This window comes from Merops nubicus, unplaced genomic scaffold (genome assembly GCF_000691845.1).
Source record: "Merops nubicus isolate BGI_N331 unplaced genomic scaffold, ASM69184v1 scaffold4520, whole genome shotgun sequence".
Taxonomy (NCBI): Eukaryota; Metazoa; Chordata; class Aves; order Coraciiformes; family Meropidae; genus Merops; species Merops nubicus.
The window spans coordinates 263-27,253 of record NW_008580714.1 but is presented as its reverse complement, the minus strand read 5'-3'; the positions used below and the strand labels follow the sequence as shown (position 1 = coordinate 27,253).

Below are 26,991 nucleotides of genomic sequence, written 5' to 3'. Positions count from 1 at the left end.
GAGAGAGGGAGAGAAAGAAGCACGCAGACAACATCCACGTGGAATCACAACTCAACTTTAGAACATCAAACAAGTGCTGATGGTTGACACTGTCGTGGCCATTATGGTGCTCGCCGTCTCTTCACAACCCAGCCTTGGCCCTAGACAAACAGACATGCAGAAATACAGGCAGTATGTGGAATAGTTAAGTATTGGAAGAGGGCAAAGGTCTTTACCAGTCAGATGACAAAGCAAACTCACACCTTCCAAGATGTATTGTGTGTCAGAACGAACATCATTTCCTGCCTTCCAGAAACAGCTTCTCTGGTTCACTGACCTTCCTTTTCTTCTTGGGTCCTATTACCTCTTCCTGGCTAAAGGCAAGGTTCAGGTGGCTTATCTGTAAGAACCATCAGACACAGGGATCATTCTCATGATACAGGCTCCTGCTAGATGAGCCAAGAAATCCACCTTCCAAAACTACCATGTGTTTTCCTAGATCCTCTTGGGTTTGTTCAGTGTGACCCTGTTCTCCAGAAAAGCAATTAGGCAAGGAACCAAAACTGGAATACTGGATGGAATTGGGACTGTGAGATTTGTGAAGGCAACAGGTTCAGCTTCATGGACAGAGAAGGGTTTTGGTGGCACAAGGAACAGAAGCCACCTGCCTACCAGTGACAGAAAATAGCAGAAGTGAGGAGATCTTTGATGAATATAATAGCTTACATTATATTCCTGTGTCACTCACCTCAGGAAACCATAGAAGTATGTAAAAGAAGGGGGACATGTCAAATCTGCAGTCACTGAAGCAGCCCTTCAGGAGAAGGGCCTCTGTACATCAGAGAACTTCTACGTGAGTTGGTCACCTCGTGCTTCACAGACCACCTTGGAGTCTGTGAAACACAACTAAGCAAAGCAAGCTTCTTCCCAAAAGGCTTCATTTCCTTCCCTCTAGAAAGACACAAACCTCCCTCAAAAATATTCACAGGCCTAGGAACCAAAAGCTTAAAACTCACAGATAAAGAGATGTTAGAATACAAATGGGTCAGTGGTACAGGCAACTCAGACAGACCACAGAGATGGACAGCCCCAACAACAGTGGAAGTGTTGGCTGTGCCAAGGGACACACTCGTTATCACCCAACAGATTTCCATTTTTACAGTAATAATCCAGAGCTGCAGAGAGTTAACATGTGTTGTTGCCCACCCAGAAGGGACAAAACACAGAGTCTGGCAACGTAACCTCCCTGCTCTCACTGGAACTGAGCTGCAGGGACACATCACAGCACACCACTGCAGCTGGGCCTCTGAAAGAAAGTTCATCTGGAGGAAAACAAGGTGAACAAAGAGGGGAAATTGTGCTACTCGAGTTCCTGCTCCAAACCATGAGGGCCTTCCTCCAGTTTCACCATAAAACACAAGGAATCCCATAACTGGAGCAGGAAAAACACAAGGAGTTGACAAGGAGCTATTCCAGAAGGCATCCTGGAGACAAGCACAAGGTCTCCAGATTACAAGATGTGGTCAGTATAGAATTCCCCAGCCATGTTATCATGGTTTGCTTTCCATCTGACCTTGGTATGAGGCTTTGGTAATCTCTACATAGCAATGGTCTTTCTAAAGTGTGAAATAACTCTGATTATGGACTAACAGCAAAACAGTTTGAAACAACCACACTTTGCCTCTCTATCGTGTTTCAAACTGTTTTTCTTCCCCTCTTCCCTCCTCTTCATGATGAGCAACACGACGTTGCTTAACACCCAAAGTACCATTTCCTCTCCACAAAACCAGGGCAAAGCAGGAGCTGCCAAAGTGGGATGGGCAGGTTCTCCTTCACCCTGCAGGCTCAGGCTGACAGCCCTCCTAGGGCTGCCCAAGGCGTTATTGTTTGCCTGAGGAACGAGTGATGAGTGGGTCTGGGTGTTACAGCTCCTGACCTGGCACCCAGCTGCTCAGACTGGCACGGAGGGGGTTGTTTACTCTCCTCTCCCTGGCATCGTTTTACCTGTCTGCTTCCTTTTCTGAAGTCAAGGGCCCACAGGGGGGAAATGCTGCATCCAAAACCTCTCCACTGCACCCGTCTGCAAGGTTTGTGCTCTGTCCTGCTGGCCACACAATAAAGTGAAGTGATGAGCCCCAGTCTCTTGGCCCTCAGTCACCTGAATAAGGCAGCTCTCCTATTTTAGCCTAAACCACATCAAGAGAGCAGCAGCCAGAGCTGGTGCTTGTGTTTCCTCGTTTGAGGAACAGATCTGCTGCAGCATGGACAACTCCTCAGTATGGTGTTTACCCCTTTGCTGCTCCTCCTAAATTTTCTGCATGGATGGGATAGCTCAGAGGTGGGAGAAGCAGCCACCACGAGCAGCTGCTCACACTGAGTGTCCTGCAACTCTCCCGACGCCTTCGCCACAGGCAGTGTGACCACCTAACAGGAGCCTGAGATGAGAAGAGTGAAAACATCTGTGCAAGCCATCAAGGGCTCTAGACAAGCACTATTCACCTATTGAACAAATAAGTTGCTAACTGGGAAAAGTATTTCACTGAAGGCAACATGTCCTGTCCTGCCCCTGCCCAGCTACATGTTCACATGCGGGCTCAGAGCCAGGAACAGACCCCAGGTCCAACCTCCAGGTTCCATCCTTAACCAAACCCTCAGGCTTCTTCCCCAGAAATGTTGCTCTAAATGGGATTAAGTCAGATCCTACATGTGTTTATTTGACTTTAACCTGAAAGTAAACCTCTCAAAACGGTGTGGTGAACAGCAGGAAATCCCTCCCATTGACTAAATATACAATCAAAGCCTCCAGGAGTTGATGAGTTCTAATTTTTCCCATGTACTGGGATGCTTGGGTTTGAATAGCTGATGGGAGAGCTTCTGCTGTACCAGTGTTTTGTCTTCCACACTCACTAGAGGCCCTTGGCTCACTGGTGAGCCACAGGACAAGGTGCAGGCCCTTGCTGCTTACCCTGCAGAGGAACTGTGGGACCAGTCCAGAGCAAGCAGCAAAGACAGGGACAGGCTGTGACCTCCTGAATCACAGAACCATTCAGCTTGGCAAAGATTTATAAAACCATGGTGTCCAACTGTTCCCAGGTCCCCACTGCCCCATGTCCCTCACACCACATCTCCATGGCTTGGAAACCCCTCCAGGGATGGGGACTCCACCCCTGCCCTGGGCAGCCTGGCACAGCCCTGGGCAACCCTCAAGGGGAAGAAATTGTTCCTCAGCTCCAACTGAAACCTCCCCTGGGGCAACTTGAGGCTGTTTCCTCTTGTCCTGTGGCTTGTTCCTTGGGAGCAGAGCCCGACCCCCCCCTGGCTCCAGGCTCCTGTCAGGAGCGGTGGAGAGCCAGAAGGTCTCCCCTGAGCCTCCTTTGCTCCAGCAGCTCCTCCAAAGTCCAAGGCGTAGCTCTGGCTCTAGGTCACACCACGAACACACAGTGAGTTTCAATCTCCTGCTTTACAATGCTGCTCTACATGCAAAAAAAAGTAACATGCTGCTGCAGAATCCTTCTGTAAAAACACAGCTAACTTGTGAATCATACAAGTGTTTACTAATTTCTGGCATAAAACTAACAGGACAGCTGCACATTGTCTGGAGAAGATATCAGGCTAAAAATAGATTAGACTTAGATTAAAGCCTTCCCAAGGCAGACTGGTGGCTGAAACAGAGCGAGCAGACCACAGCTCCACTGCTATTCTTAGATAGACAAAATCAGGACCTAGTTTAGTGCTCTGCAATTTTCAATCCCCAGCGTCCCCACATATGCTGGCCAAAAATTCCCAGCATAAATCGAAGCAAATTTACAGCTCCTCTGACATGTGTTTTGCTTCCCAAAGCATCCTATGCAGCAAAGCTAAAATTGCACAAGAGCATTTGACTGTGTCCCTCTTTGTCCCCGGCCTGCCCCATGCTGGGCTTTGGCACTTGGCAAATTTCATGCCCTCAGAAGAGTTCCCTTGGTCAGGGACACAGAGTTTAGTTTGGTACCTTCACTACTACCCTCACAAATTCCAAGCCACATTGATGTCCAAAAAAGTCCAGTTCCATCAAGGGAGCTGGAAGAATAAGGACTGAGATACCAGATTTAACTACTGAAATAAGGCCAAATGATCCTCAGGTGTCAGGGCAATAAACGGTGTCTCCAGGGGACGTGATCATCATCAGGAACATCCATCAGAGGGAGCCTGATGCACCCGGCGAGTTCGGCTGACTCAACAGCACATCAAACACTTGCCACTGTTAAAAATCAAGCTAATGACTCCTCAAACAGATCCCCTAAGAGCTGGGGCACCCCCGGTGAGCAGGCATATCTCTGGTTTGAGGAGTAACTCCCTGAGAATTGGCTGCTTGTTGCTTTCCAAGCACAACACCAGACGAGGTCCACAAGGCACATCATGGTGTCCAGCGACAGGACAAGGGGAAATGGACACAAACTGAAATACTGGAAATTCCATTCAAATACAAGGACTAGCTGTTTTTTATTCTGAGGGCAATAAAACACCAGCACAAGTTGTCCAGGGAGGTTGTGGAGTCTCCATCCTTGGAGATATTCAACACCTGACTGAACGAGGTCCTGAGAAAGACGCTCCACTTCCTCCTGCTTTGCGCAAGGTTGGCAGTGCCCACCTCCAGCTGTCCCTCTGAGCCCAGCCACCCCGTGAAGGTGGCACAGTGGTTAAGAGCCTGACGCAGGGCTCAGCACCGCTCTCCTATCAGTTTCCAGTGAGGCGAGTGCTCTGACATCAGTGGAATCCATCCTGACTTCCACCCGTCCCAGGGGAGGAGAATCATGCTGACGAGCATGAAAGCCAAGTTACGCAGGTGGAAGGATGAAAGACACTCACAGTGGTGCTTCTGTGGAAACTTGCCACATTCTCGTCCCCAGGAAGCCATGCCAGCACATCACTGACTACCACTACTCCTCTTCCTTTTTAAAATCTCTGACATTCAACCCAGTTTCCTTTTTTGTGAACTGGAAACCTCCCAGGCCCACTCATGTGTCTTGGAGCATTTAAAGGACTAACAAACTGATTTTTCCAGAGTGTGAAAAAAAAATAAATTCTTCAGAAATTGGTGTTCAAAGAAAATTTATCAATCTATCTTTCTCTTCCTAATCTCCCCCAGGGCCCTTGATCTGTAGGCTGCTGTGCTGGCCACTCTGATTGCCGGCTCACAACCCAACATGCCTCCCAAAACCAGAAGCCTTCCCACACAAGATTACAGCTTTGCAATCGAGGAGGTGAAGAGTAATGGACACTCCTTCAGCCCATGAGGCTGCTACCCAGCTTCATCCCTCACGGGATATTAGCTCATTAAATCATTAAGAGGCCAGGGGAGCCCCAGCACTGATGGGAGGGCAATGGTTTTAAACTGGGGAGATTGGTGTTGGACAGGAAGCAGAAGTTCTTTGCTGTGGGGGTGGTGGTACCCTGGCCCAGACTGCCCAGAGAGGTGGTCACTGACCCATCCCTGGAACCATTCCAGGTGAGGCTGGATGGGGCTCTGAGCAACCTGATCTAGTTGGGGATGTCCCTGCTCCCTGCAGCGGTTGGACTGGCAATGGTTTTAAACTGGGGAGATTGGTGTTGGACAGGAAGCAGAAGTTCTTTGCTGTGGGGGTGGTGGTACCCTGGCCCAGACTGCCCAGAGAGGTGGTCACTGACCCATCCCTGGAACCATTCCAGGTGAGGCTGGATGGGGCTCTGAGCAACCTGATCTAGTTGGGGATGTCCCTGCTCCCTGCAGCGGTTGGACTAGATGGTCTTCAGAGGTGTCTTCCAACTCAAAGCATTCCATGATTCTATGAATTTATGCAGATTTCTCTGGAGGATCTGGTTGCTACTACGGCCATTATGGATATATGTAAAGGCAGCCAGCATGGAAGCTCCACAGCTCCCTGTAGAAGTTCCTGGGCTGGCTGTCAGGGAATCTAAGGGCACAAGGGTTAAATCTCCCCGGATCTGTGGGGTGACGAGCCTCACCTCTGAATGAAGAGATCACCAGGAAACTGCTTCCTGCACACTAGACAGGGATAACTCATGCGAGGGATGAATGGCCCCAAGACACAGCTAAGGATCTGACGTGAACTGAGAGAGGCCAGGAATTTCCTGACCTCCCTGTCTCACTCCTCCCAGCATGGCTTGAGCTCACAGGAAGGAGAGAGGGAAGCTCATCTCTGAATCTTGCTCTCTTCATTGTTTGGGTCTGTGTAGCCTCAGCTGGTTTGGAGGAGAAAATGTTCTGGGAACTTCTCATCAGATAGAGCTCTCTTGATAGACAGTTAGAGATAAACCTTTTTTTTTTTTTCTTTTCTGCAAAAGTTCAAGATAATGACATTGCCACAGAAAAATGCTTTCCTACTGCTCAGCAAATGGCAGGCTTCACCCTTCTTCTGCTCTGTCGTGGCACTTTGAGAAGTGGTTTGCCTGGGAAAAATCAGGCAAGAAAGGTCTCGATCTTGAGCTGTTATTCTGCAGTTGAACCCACTCGTGCTGACCTTCACCTTCAGACAGCAGCTGTGCACAACACGGAAGCTCAGCGAAGGCACACGAGTCTCCACGGGGGCACTGGGGCTCCACGAGGGCACCGATGGCTGGCAGACACGACAGATGCTGCTCACAACGTGTCACCCCCCGGCCTCCCACAGCCCCCGTGGAAAGAGGCCGTGGCCAGGTAGCCAAGTCTGCTGCCTGAGGAGCAGCAGCTGGAGGCCAGACAGACTGTCCTCTGAGGCCTAACCCAGTGCTGATGGACAACATTTAGGTCTGAATGTCTTCCCTAGACACGGAGCTGTCAGACAGCTCCAGCTAAGAGAGCTAATCCTCATGGCAGGGGCAGACGTGCAGCGCAGAGATCCCTGAGCTATCCCTGATCCAGACCCGTGTGTCCACCCCACTTCCTCAGGTCCCACAGCAGCCCCACAGCCCAAGCCTGGCCAGTCTAGTGGCACAAGCAGTGTCTGGCTAAGGAAGCCAGAAACCTGGGAGGCAGAGCTGACTTGTACTGTGCTGATAGGGCCGCGCCACTTCCAGGCTCGGCCAGGGGTGATTCGGGGCTCTCTGCACGGCTGCTTCGCCGTGTGGTGAGGCTGTGCTCGAAGGACCACCCCAGAACTTCAGCCCACAGCTTCCTGATAGGAGATAAAGCCTGCAGAGGCGTCCACATGGTCAGATTTTACTCATCTTCTAGTTCTGTTTCGTTCCAAACTCTCATTCCACTGCAACGTGTTTGCTGACATGAAGAGAAAGCTGACCTGACATGAAGACAAAGCTGATCAAAATCAACTTGCAGGACAAGAACACGGAAGGATTCACAAGAGGTTAACAGGAGTATGCTGAAGAATTCAAAAAGTTATCCTAAGGTCTGTGTACTCTCATCAGCAGATTTCTATAAGCCAAACCAATGGGCAGCAGTTCCCTGCCCAACTCTTCTCAGCTGCTACAATGAAAGGAGGAAGACACAAAAAGAGGCCCATTGGACCAGGTCCTTGGTTGATGCAATCAGCAAAGCTCTCCTGAAGTCAGCTCATCAACATGCTGGTGTCTAACTCGGGATGATTAAGTACAGAGATGCTTTGCTGGGAAAGGGCAATCTCTCACTCGATCCTAAGTATCATCAATCATGAGATTGCAGATAACGAGCTGGTTGAGTAGATGGAAATTTTTCTCCAGATCTGCAAAGGCCTCTGTCAGAGGCTCTGCATGGCCACCACCGAAGGACAGCTCCCCCTGGACAGGGATAGCTGCTGCTCCTCTGGCAGACCCTCATCCTTCGCCTCTCCCATGTTGATTAGATAAAAATAAGCCTTTAATACTTTCATTCCTGGTTTGCCTGAAGAACTGTAGGTCAGGAAGATAATGGCCAAAAAACTCGCTTCCAACAGCACAGTTTTTGATAAGCAAGGAATCAAGAGGGAATGAGGCAGATCACTTCAGATGGAGAGCAGTAATGGGCTTGTCCACATGCCCAAAAGCAACTGGTGACTGTGGGTGCCATTTTTGAACTCAGCACGTCTCACAAATCAAATTCCTGTACAGATATCCAATTCTGGGACACTCCAAATTCGTTTAGTTCTGAAAATATCTCGGCCTGAACCTTTAACCGTACAGAGCACACCTTTAAACCCAAGTCCCTGAGGTGCTGTGCCACACACAGCTGAAGAGCTCACCCTAGCAGGTGTCCCTCCTAGACCCTCTTTGACCATTCACAGAGTCCCAGCATGGTGGGGTTGGAAGGGACCTCTGGAGATCATCTCATCCAAGCCCCCTGCTCCAGCAGCTCACCCACAGCAGGGTGCCCAGGATCACACCCAGGTGGGTTTGGGATCTCTCCAGAGCAGGAGACTCCACAGCCTCTCTGGGCAGCTGCTCCAGCCTCTGACACCCTCACACCAAAGAAGTTTCTCCTCCTGCTCAGATGGAGCCTCCTGGTTTCCAGTTTGTGCCCATTGCCCCTTGTCCTGTCACTGGGCACCACTGACCAGAATCTGGCCCCAGCCTGTTGCCCTCTGCCCTTTAGCTCTTGCTCAGCATTGATCAGATCCCTTCTGAGTCTCCTCCAGGCTGCACAGCCCCAGGGCTCTCAGCCTGTCCTGGCACAGAGATGCCCCAGCCCCTCAGCAGCTTCACAGCTTCTGCTGGTCTCTCTCCAGTAGCTCCTTCGCTCTCTGGAACTGGGGAGCTCAGAACTGGACCAAATATTCCAGAGGTGTCCTCACTAGGGCACAGTAGAGAGGTAGAAGAACCTCCCTTGACCTGCTGGTCACACTCTTTTGAATGCACCCCAGGAGACCACTGGCCATCTTGGCCACGAGGGCCCACTGCTTCTGGCTCACGGGCAACTTGTTGCCCACCAGCACTCCCAGGTCCTTCTCTGCTGAGCTGCCTTCTGCCAGGGCAACCCTTCACCTGCACTTGCCACTCAGGCTGGTGAGCCTGGCTCCTCACCAACCAGCCTGGCTCACTCCCTCACAGCAGTGCTGGCACATGATCAATCACTGGGTGAGCTACTTCAAGGGGATCTTCTTCTGGTGGAAACTTAACACCCAAAATCACACACTAGCACTCTAAGTCTGAGGGCTCACGTCTGCCCTAGTAAAGGCAGACCTCAGTGGCCCAAGCTAGGCTGTTCCCCAAGGTCCCTCATACCCCAAGCTAATTCAGTGCTGAAATCCAGGAGAAAACAAGTCCCTTTGGAGACCTTGGAGCTCTTCCAAGCAGAGAACTCCTCTGAACACGCTGGACAGGATGAAAACACCATTGCTTAACCATACTGTTGTCTGGATAGCTACAAGGTGTTCCATTCACACCCCAACAGGACTACTCCTACCCATCTTACTTACACCTGACCCTACTAGATGATAATCTCTAGCTCAGGCTTCCCATCTACACAAGCTTGTCCTCAGCTTTTAAGACAAACTCCACTCACCATTTTGGCTTCCTGATTCGAGTGGAATACACAATGGTCATTTGTTTTAACCACTTCCCTCAGAAGAGAAGGGAAAGTCCCTCTCATATGGAAAATAGTGACAAATTTTTTATGAGCTCTGGCTCTACTGTGATGATCTGCACTTTTTAACTAGTGACTTGACTTTGTTTTTCCCTAAATTGACTGAAATATTACCCAACTTCTAAGCTATGGTGGTTTAAAAAGTAGTCTCCAAGAATATATTATAAAACCCCTCTGCCAAGCAGAATCTATCGGACAGAGGGCTCAGGATATTTTAAGCCTTTGGAAGCACACAATGGCTAGAGTGACTCTTACATTTTTTTGCCACTAATCTAATGCTGTTTCCACCACCTTCAGACACTCTCACTGTTGCTACTGTATTCTAATGAAATCCACACACTGCAGGAGAGAGGTGTCTGGTGCTCTGCTCACAGTCGTGACAGAGCTGAAAGAATGTCAGGGCATGAATCAGTGGGACAACCACGAGCCCCAAACAAAAAAGGCTCCTGTTTTCACACAGACGACAGAATAAACAACGGTCAGAAGGAAACTGGAGGATGTGACACAAAAAAAAATGTGGTTAAAGTTTGAAAAATACCAGCCTAGGCACAGAAGTTCACTTCTGAGATCCAGAGTCAAGGCAAATACTTGGCAGATGCCTTTTGAATGACACGTTCAGTTGGAGTCTCCAGTTGCTGTCTGGGTTAGACACCCCGGGATTCTTTTCAACAGAGGCGGGGAAAATGTTAGTAGCAATTTCCTACTCTCATTAACTTGCCCTGTAAAGATTCCATTTCTGACCATCCAAGCTCACATCCAACTGATTTGAATGGGAGGAGGATCAAGTGGCCAGTCCAGTGGTATTCAGAGATTTGCCCTGTCACTGAAAAAACCCGTGCACAGACTGGAGCTCTGACTCTGACTCAGGGCTTGGCCTGGGCAGCCTTCAGGGTGGAATTCATTTCACCTGACTTTACATATCTAACCTTACACGTCTGGTCTGCCCTAGTTCTTTGGGTTGCCCCAAAAACCACTGAAAAAGAGATCACCTCCAGGGGATAATTTTTCCCATCCTAGAGAGGTAGCCAAGAAGCAATAGGATCCAATAAGCACTTGTGACTCACATGTAAAGATAGTCTGGAAGCACGAGAGGAGAGGTGAAGACCATGTTAGGCAACAGACATGCACATCCTTCAAACCTAAAACAGGCTGGTGACTTCAGAACCTTCATGCAAACACACACATGGGTAAAGCAGCCCGGCTGGGACACCAACACCTTCAGTCTGTGTCTGTAATTCACAAGTGACAACTCCAGAGAACAGCACAAAATTCTTGTCCTGGCTGTATGCAACAAGCTGACCCTGGAAAGCTTCTTCCTAAATGCTCCAAGTTCATAGAGTCACAGAATGGTTTGGGTTGGAAGAGACCTTCAAGATCACCACTAGAGCAGGTTGCTCAAACCCCCATCCAACCTGGCCTTGTACACCCCCAGGGATGGAGCATCCACAACTTCCCTGGGCAGCCTCTTCCACTGTCATCAACCTCAATAACCTTAGGGCATAAGACTTTGCACTATCTATCTATCTTGATACTGCACAATAAATGACAGTTGAATCTTGTGCCATCCTAGATGACACAATGTTCTGTGGCAATGAATCCCACCTTGCCTGCTGTATCTTAGAGATGCTAAAATTTCCTCACCTGCTGAGATTCCCTAGAGCAAGGAATCCTGCCCATCCCCTTTACTCCTGTCTTCTTTCTACCTGCAATGCAAACACAGAAACAAAATTAGCTCCAAAGTTAAAATGCTGTAGTGAACTGAAAACACAAACACCAACAAACCCAGCAGCCTGACTGAACCACTGTGGTAAAATTCCACACCTAATCCAATATGGTGTAACCTTTGCACTGCCAGCACTGACACTTTACTCCCAGGAACAGAGATCTCATAGAATCGGAGAACATTTTGGGCTGGAAGGGATCTCTGAAGGTCACCCAGTCAAACCCCCTGCCTGGAGCAGGGACATCCCCAGCTAGAGCAGGTTGCTCAGAGCCCCATCCAGCCTCACCTGGAATGGTTCCAGGGATGGGGCAGTGACCACCTCTCTGGGCAGCCTGGGACAGGGGCTCACCACCCCCACAGCAAAGAACTTCTTCCTCCTGTCCCATCTCAATCTCCCCAGTTTAAAACCATTGCCCTCCCATCCCTGCTGGGGCTCCCCTGGCCCCACTCCAGCAGCTCCATGTCCCTCCTGTGCTGGGGGCTCCAGAGCTGGACACAGCACTGCAGGGGAGGTCTCCCCAGGGCAGAGCAGAGGGGCAGGATCCCCTCTCTCCAGCTGCTGCCCACGCTGCTCTTGGGGCAGCCCAGGAGCCATTGGCCTCTGGGCTGTGAGTGGGCACTGCTGGCTCCTGCCCAGAACAAAATTTTTAGAAAATAATTTCAGAGCAAATCATCAGCTGAACGTGCAGCACATCATCTTGCAGCAGCTCCTATCAGTTATACTTAAGCTCCATTTTAACCTGGTTTCTAAGAAAACAAAGCTGATGCTCTAGCCTGGTGTGTGTGCATGTGTAGGGATTAGGGAAGGAGCCAAGCTGTCCCTGATGAGTAACTATTGACCTTATCTGTTTCAATAAAATGTGATGGGGGTCCCCAAAGCCCCTTAGTTTCATGAAAACAGGCAGCTGGTGAGAGGAGGAAAATCCTGTTAATATCCCCAGAGTGGAAAAAGTGACAGTGTGAGTTCATCCCTTATTAGTCATGGGATAATCTGCAGGAGAAAGACCTGAAAAGGTGACTTCACAAGCAGCCAAGCTTCTCTACTCCACTGCCCAGGGAGTTCGCGAATGCTATTTACCATTTTGTCACTAGATGGTATTGTTCCACAGGCTATATCTAAGAGCCACGAAGGTCAAATACAGCATGGGCTCTCAGAAACTAGGCTGCCTGGAGTGAGAGAAAAGGCTGTTTCTCAAGTGCTCTCAGATATGCTTTGTTATATGGAAATCATCAACAAAATCTAACTGTAAGAGCTAAAGGAAAAGAGCTTTGGTGAAAACGTAGATAATGTAACTTGGTCTTGATGAACTGTGCGTTTCCTCCAGATCTGAAAAAGCTGCTGAGATAAAGAGGTGGGAAGATAGAGAACAGAATGTTTCTGTTAACAAACCAAGCGTATAAACCAAGCCCTTTATTACAGTTCAATCTGTAATACTGACACAAAATTCAAAGAGTCTGACAAGCTCTGTTCATCCACTTCATAGTACAAGAGAAAAATTCAGTGTTATGCTCGGATACAGTCATGAGCACAAGCTCCTTCAGCTGTGAAACTGGCCCTTTACCTGTATCCTGAAGGTGGAAAGAAGAGGATTCCCTTTTCCAGTGTGGATGGGTGTCACTTTTGTTCTCTCCACGCTCACTTGAATCTGCCTGGACAGGGAGAGGGTGATTCTGGAAAGCAAATGAAGTTTTGTTTTAACAGCATAACCCCAAAAACATGTCCAGGTGGTAAATCCACAAACACAGCATTAATAGTGATGAGATTTTCACAGCTCCTGTGTCCAGGCCTTCTTACTCTGGAGCCTACAGGCCCAGTATGTCACTGGATATGCTGTGATGAAATTCACCTTTCATCTGGGGACTCCTAGCCTCAGTGCTCGATCTGCTGTAGTGCAGCTGCCCAACACAAGCTAAAACGCTTCTTAAAGCAGGATTCTGAGAAAATGTTTCTTTGAAGAAGAGTTTTGCTAGATAAACTCCATTCCTCCAGCAAGGAGCAAACAGAGCTATTTCTCTACCTTTGTGCTTCCTTCCTGTTCCTCTTCCTCAGAGTCTAACCCTCGATGGGAGATCTCAGTAGGGCCATTCTCCTGGATCATGTTGCTCTCAGCTGTTGCTATTCTCTTCTTTTCAGTTGTCACCCTCATTTTCATGAGGTGGAAGCCAGTGGACACTGACCCTACTCTCAGGTTGACAGGATCACCATCAAAAAACAGGTCACGAGGGCTGACATCTTCCTTAAAGCCAGGGGGCTGATAATCTTCAGGAGTTACTACACAGGGAGAAAGAATCTGCTCATGTCACAGGAATCACGTTTCATCCTTCCTTCATCTGTTTTATAAAGAACAAAGCTGTTGTTTTGTTCTTTAAAAGTACCAGCCTCGAGTAACAACATCAATGACTAAAAATATTCTGGGTTTTCTTCATGAAGAAGGGAAAGAATGCAACAGCAAAAAGCGAGCTTAGCAAAATACCATCATAGGGAGCTCAGAGGCTCACTTTAGGATGCTGGGATATCATTAACATGCTCAGTTTCCTGGAGCAGAAACTGACATTGCCTGTTCCTTAAAAAAAAAACAAAGCCTGACACTGAAAGAGAAGGGTGTCCTTCCCACACTGCACGGCTGTACTTCTTAGGTGGATGTTCAAACCTGTTTCAAGAAACACCTGCCATCCCTGTGCATCAGAAGGCTCTACACCATTTCCTCCTGTTCTCAGCTAACACCTTCTACCACTTCACCTTTCTACACTTTTATTCATTCTATGGGGGCTTCTGATTATTGAAGGAACTGCTGGCAAGGGGCTGCTCCCCTGCTCCCCACCCACCGTCACTGTAGTAGCGGAGTTTCATGGTGAGGGTGACGTCGTTGGGGAGGGGGCCCAGGTTCTGCAGCAGCAGGTAGAGCTTGCGGATCAGGAACCTGCTGCTCTGCTTCAGGTCCTCACTGCTCACCCAGTCCACCAGGGTCACCTGGTTGCTACAGTGGGAAGAAGAACAGATTTGTCTTCCTCAGTCATGAATATTCATATCTAATTACAAATACAGAGCACCCACTGAAAGGCCAGTGACAAAGCTCCCGGTGCCTTTGTGCCATTTCCAGATCAACAGGGAAGTGAAAGGCTCCAGGGATGGGGTGGCAGCAGAAAAACAACAGCTCTCAACTAAGAGGCCTGGCATTTACATTTGAACAGCCCTGGTAGCTGGGGCAAGGAACCCCATTATCCAAATGTCATGACTCACTTGTTCAAACATGATTAAATTGGATCAAAGGACCATAAAACAAGTGCCTTTCACCTAAGCAATTTCAGGAATGAGAGGAATGAGGTGAGAATCCTATTTAAAGCAGATTCATTACAGGGCCTATTTTCAAGTCTGTTTTGCAGTTTGAAGAGAATTGAATTGCATGTTCTCACTTCAATTCCATGGAAGAAAAACTAGCTCAGAAGCACATTTTTCAAAAGTGACTAAAGGGGCATTCCTCTCACCTCCTTCACCCACCCAAGCTGTCTAGACCAGACCCACGTCCAACAGGAGGGGGATGAATCGCCTCCGGAGGCGTTTGTTCCTCCTGACTGCTGAGGTGGATGAGATGAGCAACTGAGATCAGCCAGCTAACTTTAGATGGTTGAAGATGGACTAGTTGAATCATTACGTGACTAAGGAACCTGAACTTCCTTAGCTTTCAATGGGAAAGGGCCATTAAAAAAAAATGTAACTGCTTCATTACATCATAGGAAGACCATTGGGCAGGTGGATGACACAATACACAGGCTGGATGGTCCCTAACACCAGCAACACGATCATGGGAAAGGGTCTAGAGCCCAAGTGTGGGGAGGGGCAGCTGAGGGAGCTGGGGGTGCTGAGCCTGGAGCAAAGGAGGCTCAGGGGAGACCTTCTGGCTCTGCACAGCTCCTGACAGGAGCCTGGAGCCGGGGGGGGGCGGCCGCTGCTCCCAAGGAACAAGTGAAAGGACAAGAGGAAATGGCCTCAAGTTGCCCCAAGAGAGGTTTGGGTTAGACCCAAGGAACAATTTCTTCCCTGCCAGAGGTGTGGAGGCCTGTGCCAGGCTGCCCAGGGCAGTGGTGGAGTCCCCCCCCCTGGAGGGGTTTCCAAGCCATAGAGATGTGGTGCTGAGGTCCACAGGTCAGTGGGGACCTGGCAGTGCTCAGTTAACAGTCAGACTTGAAGAACTTGAAGGTCTTTTCCAAACAAAACCTGTGATTTTATGATTGTCTCCCAAATTAGTCCAAGACAGCAGAGAGGACCTCAGGGCTGAATATGACTGGCCCAACCACTGGAAGGAACAGCTTTGTTAAGACTGATTCCCCTTCCAGTTGAAGCTTCTTGGCTTGTCACAAAAACAGAGTGGCTGTTGAACAGCTTGGCTTCCCAGGGTAGAGTTTGGTAGTCACCAAAGTGCCAACAGCAATGCTCTGCTATTGGATTAAATCCTATATGTTCTGAGCTGGACACCAAGAGGGAGGACAACTGCTGGCAGTGCCTAAGGTGGAGCAAAGAGAAGGTAGGTACACATCACCTTTACAGGTCTTGGGATTACAGGAATGGAAATGGTAGGAGGAAAGTCTAAGTGAAAAAGAGGTGAGACTTCCATAGGAATTAACAGGTCAAGCATTGGTTCAACATGGGAAGAACAGAGTGGATTTGATGTGGGAATGTGTCAAAAAGTAGAAGCTGAGGAACTGAACCTCTCTGAAGGACTTGGACCCATGGCGAGGAATTTCTCCAAAATTTAACTAAAATAAGGCAGAGGCCACTTAAGAGAAAGTTTCCCTTTACCCCTCAGACACAATGACACAGAGCCACAAAACATCTCTCACGGAAAGATTAACTTGGACTTTGCACAAGACAACAAACCTTGCAGGTGTCCAAAAGCAGCAGCACCAGCTGCAGGAGCCAACAGCAAGGGTGACAGGACACTCTGGCCAACACCAGAACTCCTGTTCACCAACGGCTGTGGGTCCACACGTGACAGCAGGACATCAGTCACTGAGGAAACAGAGCCAGGAATCCAGTGCCACCAGCTCTGAACCCTCAGAGCAGTGACTTCACCACAGCAGGTATGAACAGAACAGTCTCTGCTTGGCCAGTACGATGGACAACAAGGGATGCCAAGTTCCATTTGGGGATTGTTGTTATTTCCAGGAACTAATGATTGATTAAAAGCAAATCAAAGTGCTCAACAGCCATCTACTGTCTTTCAGATCCCAAAGGTCTCCTCTTAGTGTAGTGAGGACAACTGAGAGCAGCTTCAAAGCAGAAATAGAGGATACAGTCAGCAGGACACACTAGACTCAGAGTTTTATACTAAAAGAGGAAGATTTAGGCCAGATAAAAGGAAGACATTTTTGACACTGAGGGTGGTGAGCCCAGGGCCCAGGCTGCCCAGAATGGTGCTGGAGGCCCCATCCCTGGAACCATTCCAGGTGAGGCTGGATTGAGCTCTGAGCAACCTGCTCTAGTTGGGGATGACCCTGCTCCCTGCAGGAGGGTTGGACTGGGTGACCTTGAACATTCCCTTCCAACCCAAACCGTTCTACAATTCTGTAGTTCAGATTTCATCAACTGATGATCATTTTGCCACACATTACAAATTATCTGGATGTGTTCAGAGGAAGAGCAGCACATGGCACACTGCAGGAGTGCTGCAGAGGAGCTTCCTGAGGAGCAGGAGGGACAGCAGAGCTTGTTTGCTGTACAGGCAGTTTCCAAGGTCCAAAGACCCATTCTTCACCAATGGCAACCGCAGAAGCAAACTGGAAACAGGTTAATTATTCCTCCTGGCTTTGGCTATAGCCAACAGCCTTTGATAGTATTTATTCTAAACCACACAGGATTATGGCTGTTGCCAAACACAGCTTTAAAATATCTAACAGACAGAGCGAGCCAACGAGACACAAAAAAGCTGCTGCTTCCTGCCACACATTTTGTGGCATCAACTCAGGCAATCGTAAGTGAAAGTTCTCTCAGGTCACCCACACAAGGCTGCTCAAGCAGACACGCGTATGCAAATGCCCAGGGGAAAAAAAATCCTGGGTGCAGGATGATGGTGAAAGGGATCAAAGCTGAAAAAGCCCCATCTGAAAGCACAAGGCTGCCTGGTGGAAGCAGCAGAACGCTCATTATTAGCCAAGACAGAGGCAAGCTCAGCAATGGTGCTGGTTTCTGCGTCACCTCCCTGCTCAGGCACCTCCTGGTGAGCTGTGCGCCCCTCAGCCCTGGTGCCCCCCAAGTGCCTCACCACGCTACGTGACAGGGGTTCTACTCATGGCTTGGCAGCTCCTGCCCTGCAGGACATCCTCCACTCTGGTGACAGTCACAGCTGCTCAGTCTCACACATGCTCTAACCATAAAGCTTCTTCTTGCTGCTTCAAAAACAGCTTCCACAGTGCGATTCTGAGACATGAATCCAAACCATTACCTGATGATGTCCATCTGGGGCACCTCCTTTTTGTACTTGAACTTGAATTGATAGAGTTCAGTCACCGTCTAGGTTGAACAGGAGAGGAGAAAAGAAGGAAGGGGTTTTCTCTTTCTGTGACAAGTGTAAAGCCACGCTCTGAACCTATCAGTGTCCTTTCACAGCTTTATGCCAGAGCACAGCACTAAATTCACGACAAAACAGCCTTAAGTCTGTCGTCACTTTGCAGGGGCTTTGGTGAATCTTCTTCACCACCACAGCTTACCTAGCACTGAAAGAATCACAGAAAAATGACAACCTTCTGCTTCCTCCTTCCACTTCCTCCCTGGCCAAACTCTCTAACGAGGCACCAGGGCCAGGCAGCCACCAGGAGGGACGTGTGTCCTCCCACCACAAGGTACCCGTGTCCTCCCTTACTAGGAGGTGAGATGTGAGGCCTCACGGGTGACATGGTGTCACCAGGAAGCCTGGCCCTGAGGTCTGTGTGGAGACAGGGGCCTGAAGGACACCTCCTGCTAGGAAATATGAACAATACCACAGGGACAAAAAAAAAATGCTGAATTTCACTAGTCTCAGTGTGTTCCGAGGGAAACAAACAAAAAAAAGAGATGATTTTCCATGTAAAAGGAAAGGATTTGTTATGATTTTAGAGAATAAAATAATTAGGAAGAATAGACAACTTCCCCTCAAGAGGAAAGATCTATTGTAGTCCAATTCCATGCCTATAATTTGCTTTTTCCAGAGGCAATGAGGTCAATTAGCAGGAGCTCAGCTGAGCCCTTAACTCTGAGCCTTCCTCACAAATCCTTGGTAGGGACTAAACCCGTGCTCTCTCCCTCCATGCTGAGGAGCCATGGAGCAGAACTGTAACCAGGTGAGCAAAGATTCTGCAGCTGATCTCTACACCAGCTCTGGGGGCACTCAGCATGGATGCAGAGCCTAACTTGGGTATCACACCTCCCACTCCACCTCTACCAGCTGGGTGTGGAAAATCCAGAAACACAATGGAGAACCCCAAAAGGATAAGGACAGCACTGGGGAGGCCACAGGTTGAGTACTCAGTTCAGGCTGAAGCACCACAGGATGAGTGGTGACCTTGAGGGGCTGGAGACCTTGAGGGGCTGGAGCAGGTCCAGAGAAAGGCAACGAAGCTGGGGAGGGGTCTGGGGAACATGATTGTGAGGAGCAGCTGAGGGACCTGGGGGCGTTCGGTCTGGAGGAGGCTGAGGGGAGAACTCATTGTGCTTTACAATTCCCTTACAAGAGGTTGGAGTGAGGTGGGGGTTGGTCTCTTCTCCCAAGGAACCAGCAACAGGATGAGAGGCAATGGGCTGAAGCTGCACCAGGGGATGTTTTGATGAGGCAGAATTTCTTTCCTGGCAGAGTGGTGAGGCCTTGGCCCAGGCTGCCCAGGGAGGTGCTGGAGTCCCCAGCCCTGGAGGTGTTCAAAAAACGTGTGGACATGGCACTTGGGGACATGGTTTAGTGATCACAGGAGTGTTGGGTTGACATTTGGACTTGATGACCTTAGAGGTCTTTTCTAACATTAATGATTCTATGAACCCACACAGCCCAGGTCCTAAGTGACTCATCGCTTCAGTCCTAAACCCCTCTGCATGAAAAACCATCTCTTTCCAACACTGCTGTTCAAAAGAGGGTTCACAAAAGAATTATTTTGAACTTCCCATTTCTCCTCTTTGGGCACAACAAACAAAACTGCAAACATGCCCATTATTTGCCTGTTACTGGCCCTGCTGGAGGCCCTCAACGGGCCCACAGCCTAGTGCCCAGTAGGAGCGTTTGATCACAGTCTGGCTCACTGGGCTGTCATTCTGGAGTGAAGGCAGAAGAAGAGAAACAGGGTCACCAAGCAGCTATGTCAGGGTAGACTCTGAATGCAAATCTACTCACCCATGCCTTCAGCTGCCTCAAAGATTAATTAAGACTCTTTGCTTACCTCCGGTTCCTTGGGATCGGTGTAAAACTGTTATGAGAAAACACAGTGAGAGCACTCTCCCCTTGGATAACTCAGACCAGTGAAAAGTGAATAAACAATGATATTTTCATTTTACAGCAGAGATTGCACTATCTTTAGCGTGGGATCAGAGAATGGAATGGCTGAGAAACAGCCCTCCTCTATCAGCGGTCAATATTTACCACTTCAAAGCTAGGTAGAGAACACTCATCTGTGTAATTGTGGAGGAATGAGGTTAATTCCCATTCCAACCCTCACAGGCGACTCTTGATGCCTGAGATTTAACTGCTTGGATCCTGCACAGAGTAGCTGCATAGCTCTTGGGGCTTGACAAAGGCCCAGGGCAAAGGACTCGCTACGGAACTGCCAGCGTGTGGCTTCTTTGGGATCAGATTAATGAGGAGAACTCTTCTGCATGGGGAAATGGAGAAGACACAGCAGCTTCCAGTGGTGGAGGCAAGAGCTTAAAGGAAGCAGGGATAGGAAGCACATGAAAATGCTTCTGGGAGTTTAAGGATGCATGGAAGGCCTCAGAAGTCTGACATATTGAGCAAACTATTCCCACGCAGCCTCGGAAGTTTATATTTACCATATTTAAGAAAGGTCACTGCTCTATTAGAAACCACATGCATTGTGACTTCCCCTTAAGAAAGGCACAAATGGCTTGACCCAACCTTGACTCCATATCTCTTTCAAGCAGAGGAGGGAAGAAAACCTCCTTGTCTCGTGTACTTACTGTGAGGACAGCAATGTGTAACTGAGGAGGGAAAAACAAAACAAAATCAAAGTCTAACCTTAGCGGGCAAGGAGGAAAAAAAAAAGACTCATCAAAACCTAACTGCCCACAGTCTGTGAAGGAATTGCTACAGTCGACAGCGTGAAAACCTCTTCTGCAGCCTCTTCACGGCACAGCATCAGCAACACCTAGTGGCCGCTCTGCCTGGCCTGACCCACCGGTTCCCTGCTGCTCGCTCACACTTCTCTCCTTCTAAACAAACCTCCGCAGGCTCTGCCGACGGAAAACCCTTTTACAAGAGCACCCAACCCTACTGAAGGCTTGCCCTCTGCTTCAACCCCCCACCAGAAAGTAGTTAATTCACCCTACAGCAAGAAAACGTACGTGGGACTGCTCTTGAAAACGAGCTCAGAACATCCATTAATTAGCTCCACTTCTTCCGTGATCCTTGTCAAGTAACAATTAATTTAGGTCTCTCAGAAGTACCTCCTAGCACTGCCAGCAAGCAATAAAGTGAGTTCACCACATTTTGGATTATCTGATGCACCCTGAACTGCTGTTCTGCTGTGTAAGAGCCCATCTGATCATCAGTAGCAAAACGAACACTTCATCTGATCTAGATGAGAGCTCCTCTGATGAGCAGTGCTGACAGAGATGACAACAGCTGGTACTTTTTTTTCTGTGCAGAGCAGTTTTTCTGTGAGAATCAGCAAGGAATATCTTTACTGACTAGCTGGGTTTGTCCTGGAACCAGCTATATACCATACTTGATGAACTGCTTTCTGAAAAAAGCAATAAATTCTGAACCCAAGAAGAAAAGTCAGGATGGTTGGAGAAGATGAGGAGAAGGGAAAAGACCAGGGAAAGGAGAGGAAGGAAAGCAGAAGCAGCACAGAAGAACTTCTCTCAAGAAAACATGCAGGGAGATCAAGATCTCAGCTCTGGCTGGCAGAGTCTCTATCCAGACATTAGGGAACACAAATGTAGAACACAGGACTACGGGGAATCCATTTCAGGCTGCAGATTAGTTCCCACACCGTGTACAGGCAAGTCGAGAGAGCGACAGCAGCCAAGATTTGGGCTCAAGGAATAAAATTCCCAGTCTCATGTGTATCGAGCTCAGGGCAGGGTCTTCTCCCTGACCCACCACTGTAAAGGTGTGTTGTGTGCATGTAACATCACAACAAAAATATAAAGCAACTTATTATGTCCATACTTTATGAAGAAATAGGAAACGCTGTTAAAAAAATAAAGTGGAAAAACTTACATACTGCCTCTCCAAAGCATCAAAACAACCTTGAATCCTGCCAAGGAAAAACATGTTAATAACAACCAGCACGTTATCTCCTGATCTGTAAACACACACTCATTAAATACAGTTTAAAGTGCATTTTTTTTTCTGCAATTAAAGCAACACAATTAGCAACATTTTGGGCTTGTAAAGTCCTTCTCAGGTCAAGCCCCATGAAGGTGCTGTGGTATCTCTTCATCTGTGCACTAGCTATGCTTCCAGGGCCACATCCTGCCAGCCTGGAGCCCACATAAACCCTGAGGAAGACAAGGATCTGAGGCCCAAGGCTGGCTCTGAGCAGCTCTGCTCAGTGCTCTGTTCCAGCTCCCCAGCTTGCTCTCCGATGGCTCTTTTCCCATTGGCCTTGGACAGAGCTTGGCTGGAACTTCAATCTGAATGTGGTCGTACATGTCTGGTCTTGTAAATTTTGTTATCTGATGCACAGCTTACAGCTATGCACTTTCTCAAAGGAGTAAGCATTATTTAGGGTAGCACCGGTCAGATATTTAGTAAATATTATTTTGAGCCAAAGGATGTGCAGCTAGGTATCTCCTAGCAAATCAAAGTCAGCCTCTCTAGCTGTTGGGAACGAGCCAGCTCCAAAATACACCCTGCAGAAAGCTTCAGCATCCCTAGCCACACAACATCCAGGGTGATAAAACATCGTACTTACTAAAAAAACAATAAGAACCCCTGGAAATGTGAAGCTAGAAAAGACTAAACACCAACCAAATCACTTTGATGCTCTCCTTTGCCCTCTCTCTGTATCTACACCACCCACGTGTGCTCTGGGGGCTGACCATGACCTCACAGCAGCCCACACGTCCACAGCTCTCGAACTCACATGATCCTGGGCAGCTAATTCTGCGTGGCTCAGGCAGGGGGCCGAGCACAGGCGCTGCTGGGCACGGGGTTTTCAGATTCAGGAAGGAGCCCAACCCGAGGGGTGGATGTGCTGCTGCTGCTGCTGTTCAGCACAACCTTGTCTGAGTTTCGCTGTTACTCACTTACCACTTGACTACCTGCTTCGCTCCCAGACAGCATTTATCTTCTCGGAGGATTTTTAGACAGACGTCTGCAAAACCAGATTTAGCACATAGTTACAAAGCCTCGTCGCCGCCGTTGGGCAAACACCGAAACTAAGGCAGCCACCCTCCCTTTTTTGGATGAAATGTGTTATCTGGAGGTCCTGCCTGAGCGGAAATGTTGGTTTTCCACTGCGTCCCAGGTGAACTGACACAAGCTTATTGCTGCATTTTCAAATGTCAAGAGTTTCCTCAGATGCTCTGTGCTCTCCCAGAACAAATGCCAGAGTTACGGCTTAATTCTGAAACACCAGCAGCTTCCCTCTTCCCCTCCTCCCTCCTCTTCCCCACTCCCATCTATTCCACCTTCCCTATCAACACCCTCACTCCTGCACTCAGAATTCACCAGCACCCACTTAACAAAAACAACTGTGCAGAAAATAAACTACTGTTTGTCTTTTCCACCTGGTTCCTTCTACCTCTGTCTCCAGGGACTCAGGACAGCAAGAGGAAACCCATCCTGCAGGTCATGAGGTGAATTAATAACACCTCAGCATTCCACCTAGGAGCCCCCAAAGGCTGGGGCAGGTGTTAACGTTCCTGATCAAAAAGGCACTTGAAAGGCCTGATGTTTAATTGGAAAGATGAGTGGCTTTTCAGGGTTGGGTGGTCAAGAGCCAGTTTGGGATTTCCTGTGGGATTTCCTCAACCAAAGCCACAAAGTCCATGTTTCAGGAGAACTAACCACATAAGTGGGCACATGGAAACAGACTGGAATGCAGAGATATTTCACAGCCTACCAGCACACCTTGAATGAATGCACAGATACTGATGAATCAAAGTGTTGCTAATTCTTGTAATCTTACAAGACTTTGGCTCTTAAAGTTCTTTCTTTTCTTAAATTCTGATTCCCGAGCGCGTGTGGTTATGTGGGACTTCTTCCACAGAAAAAAACACCCCACAATAAAACAAACAAACAAATCTACTTTCAGTCTCTCAAGGAAAGCTGAAGATGTGAACTCCAAGGGCTGAAAATTACAAAGGAAAAGAAAACCCACCAAACAGAGTTGTTTTTTTTTAAAATGTAGTGATTTTTAAGTCAATCTCCTGGCTCTGAGATCTGATTCACAGGGCTGGCAACGTTCAGGAATGATTATAAACCAAAAGAAACCCTAATGAAAAAGCCAAGAGCAGCCAAAAGCTTTCAGTTGTCTTTTATGCCTGCTATCTACCTGATGCAAGAGCCCTGTCTGCATCCAGACTTGAGAAGGCCTGGTAGCTAACATCCTAATAAATTAGACGCATACCTATAGGAGCAGCTGGAAGCCAACATGTGAAGCAGATTATAGATAAATATCACAAGCAGAACCAAGACTTCAGCACCAGCTGGAAGCATTACCATCTAAATAGCGTGTTCCGTAGGAGCTCTCGGGGAAGAGCCCCCTCATGTAGGTGATGCAGGACATGCCGATGGCCAGGAGACGTTTCAGCAGCACCACGGACTGCTCCCGAGTCGTGACTCTGCTGGGCAACAGCACCGCCTCCTGCAACAGAAGGGCAAAGCCCAGCCCACCCCCGCTTTAGTGGGAAACCAGCTCGCAGCAGGTGGGAAAGGAGGGCAACTTAGAAATGTGATTTTAACGTCTCTCTGGTCTTCGTGCTGCAGAGGGAAGACTCACACGTCTAGCACGGGTGGGATTAAATGTTTTCAGGGTGTCTATCAATAGATCTGGCATGATTTACTCCGACGCAGACTGCGCTGGTTGGGCCTTCCCTCCCCTTTTATCACAGCTGAACGTTCCCACCCCTTCCACTGCACCAATGCCAGCACTTAACAGACAAACGCCCCTAAAAAAGAAAGCAAACCAGGAAAAGCCTACAGCTCTCTGCCAGCTTAGCTCCCCAGAGCTTGCTGTGAAGCCAGACAAGCGCTGGGGCGGCGTTTGCCAGGGTCCCAAAGTTCAGTGCCTGCCGTGGCTGCTCCTGAGCTCCGGGAGCAGATGGAGCCTGTCAGCAGCCCTGGCTGTCAAAGGGATTTCACTGCAGAGCTGCAACCAGAGCTGGAGGGAATGGAAATACCACCTAACCACCAGGTGATCCCAGCACCACAGCCTCAGCTGACAGCATACTCCAACTAGCTCCTCTTATCAGTTCGCTGCTTTTCTTCCCGCTAATAAAGTGCTGTTCACACCTAATGAGGCCACATTTATTTAGGCAAAGAGGTGCCAAGGCCCCATTCTGCATTCTCCCGGACTCACTAAATCGGAAATAATCCTGCTAAGAACAATGTAGACAACAAAAAGTGTTCCCACCTCACCAGACCAGGTCCAAAACTGAGAGCAGATATGGCCACTACCATCCCTTTTCCAAATTTTTACCTTAGAGGACTTTTTCTTTTGCCTAGTCTGCAAGAGCTGATGAGTCGCCATCCTGCATTTCACAGACCTGCCTTCCACTTGTAAACAAAACCTGAAAAAAGCACAATAAAATGAGGCACCTGCAAAACACACAGTCATTGCTGTTTCTCTTCTTAAACTAGGAAAGCGATTCTTCAGCTGATTCAGGTCTGAAAGCAAACTGCCAGCCAGGACAGCTAAAACAAATCAAACACAAACCAAGGATGCTCCTTGGCACTGCCTGAGAGCCTGCAGAGCAAGAAATCTCCCTCTTCCCTGGTAAACGATCAATAGCATTTGAAATTCAGGGCCAAAACTGTACCTGGTGTCAGCTGGTGCTGCTTCCAAATGCATTTCTCACATTCCAAAGCACAAATGTTAATTTCTACATCCATTTAAAAGTGTGAAGGGGGAATGTGAAAGAACTGGAAGGCTGCCAATAGCCGCCAATATTTTAGCAAGGGTAAGCAGGAAACACACTCACATCCATCTTGCCAGAATAAAGGAATGATTCTTTTGGGACACCTTGAAAGGGGGGAAAAAAAACCTAAAAGAGAAGTCCACATTGTTCCAATGAAAGCAGGCCCTGTTAGACAAGCCTGGATTAAAGAGGAAAACATTCTTTTTACAATAATAGAAAGCTGATTGATAAAGGCAATAAAGTGGACATTAGATGCTTCACACTTGGGTGAGGTGCTTGATTTAGCACCATCTGACATCCTGATTAAAAACTTCCATTAGATAGAATTAACAAGGCACTAGTTAACTGGTCTGAAAAATGGCTCGCTGGGAGATCTCAACATGTAGCTGCTAACGGGGAGACGTTAATGAAACACCACAAACAGGTCCCCAGAGGAGCACTGCCTTGTCTGCAGCTGGTCAATATTTCTATTAATCATTAAAATAATAGTATAAACACGATGGGTTGATTTAAATCATGACCTAAGGCAGCGAGCAGTGTGGACTTGTATCAACAGAGTTGATCTAATCTTGTTCTGCATTTGTACCTTTTCAGCTTTTTTTTCCATGAAAGCCTCATTTCCATTCCTTGACAATCATTAAAGACATGTTGATTGGAACATGTTGACACCTTTTATGCTAAATTTAGCCCTTCATTTAGTAATGAGGACAGATTACTACTGTAAAAGGGTATTTAAACAAACATACACCTGCAAAATTTTTAATCTGTTAATATATTTTAGGCAAGCATTTTTTGTTACTCGTGACTGGCTAAGCACTGCAAACAGGACTGGAATGCAGCAAGAATTGACAAAGGCATTACTTCAATGTGAGGTTATTAGCTAAATAAAGCTAATTTAAGCGAGCCAGAGAGATAAGAAAATTTTTCCTAAAACATACCACACTTATAGTTGATTTATTGGGCAAAGGAAACATCACCTAAAGGGAGTTTACCTACCCAAACCCTGCTGTTTAGGTACAAGTTCCCTCCAAACTCCACCACCACTGTCTCACCTCAGCCAAACCTGCACTTGCTCCTGGGCAGTGAGAGAGGAAGGACCAGTCCTGGGCTCCCACCGCTCACCTGCTGCAAAGATCACCAAATATTTTATCACTTTATCACCAAATATCAGGAAATCAGTTTTCACTGAGGAAACCCAAACCTCTTCCCCTCACTCCAGGAACCCCTGAGCCTTCAGCCCCGTGCCCACGCACCCACCACCCCTCAGGCCTCGTTTTGGGCCCTGCGAAGCTACAGCAGGCCGTAAAAAACCGGTTGTGGCTCCAAATGTCTGTTTTAAAGGTTTTGGGTGGGTCGTTTTGGCTTCTGTTTTGTTGAGTTGAAGCTCAAGGCCAGCCGGGCTCCCTCAGGGCCGTGTCCTGCCCCTCATCCAGCAGCACCGTGTGTCCCCTGAGGCAGGAGAGGTTCCGAAGTGGCGAGGGGGTCCCTGAAGTG

General features: G+C 48.3%; 1 protein-coding gene across 1 annotated transcript; it reads right to left on the bottom strand.

Annotated features, from left to right (window-relative positions):
* Positions 1 to 274: 274 nt before the first annotated feature.
* HORMAD2 (HORMA domain containing 2) lies at positions 275 to 25,109 on the bottom strand. The gene is made up of 12 exons (XM_008935349.1): positions 25,059 to 25,109; positions 24,080 to 24,224; positions 22,667 to 22,730; positions 21,632 to 21,668; positions 20,365 to 20,385; positions 19,611 to 19,637; positions 17,654 to 17,721; positions 14,040 to 14,191; positions 13,232 to 13,485; positions 12,765 to 12,884; positions 11,132 to 11,185; positions 275 to 379 (listed from the first exon to the last, which is right to left on the bottom strand). The coding sequence occupies exons 1-12, from the start codon at positions 25,107 to 25,109 to the stop codon at positions 275 to 277; spliced, it is 1,098 nt and encodes a 365-aa protein (XP_008933597.1).
* Positions 25,110 to 26,991: the final 1,882 nt, after the last annotated feature.

Bases quoted from the DNA above. Each gene is read 5' to 3' on its own strand.
- HORMAD2 (XM_008935349.1), bottom strand. From the start codon at position 25,109: ATGGCGACTCATCAGCTCTTGCAGACTAGGCAAAAGAAAAAGTCCTCT. The intron at 22,731-24,079 runs GTAATGCTTCCA...CTGGTTTTGCAG, and splicing joins CGGAACACGCTATTTAGATG to ACGTCTGTCTAAAAATCCTC. The intron at 21,669-22,666 runs GTAAGTGAGTAA...TTTCCTTGGCAG, and splicing joins GCGAAGCAGGTAGTCAAGTG to GATTCAAGGTTGTTTTGATG.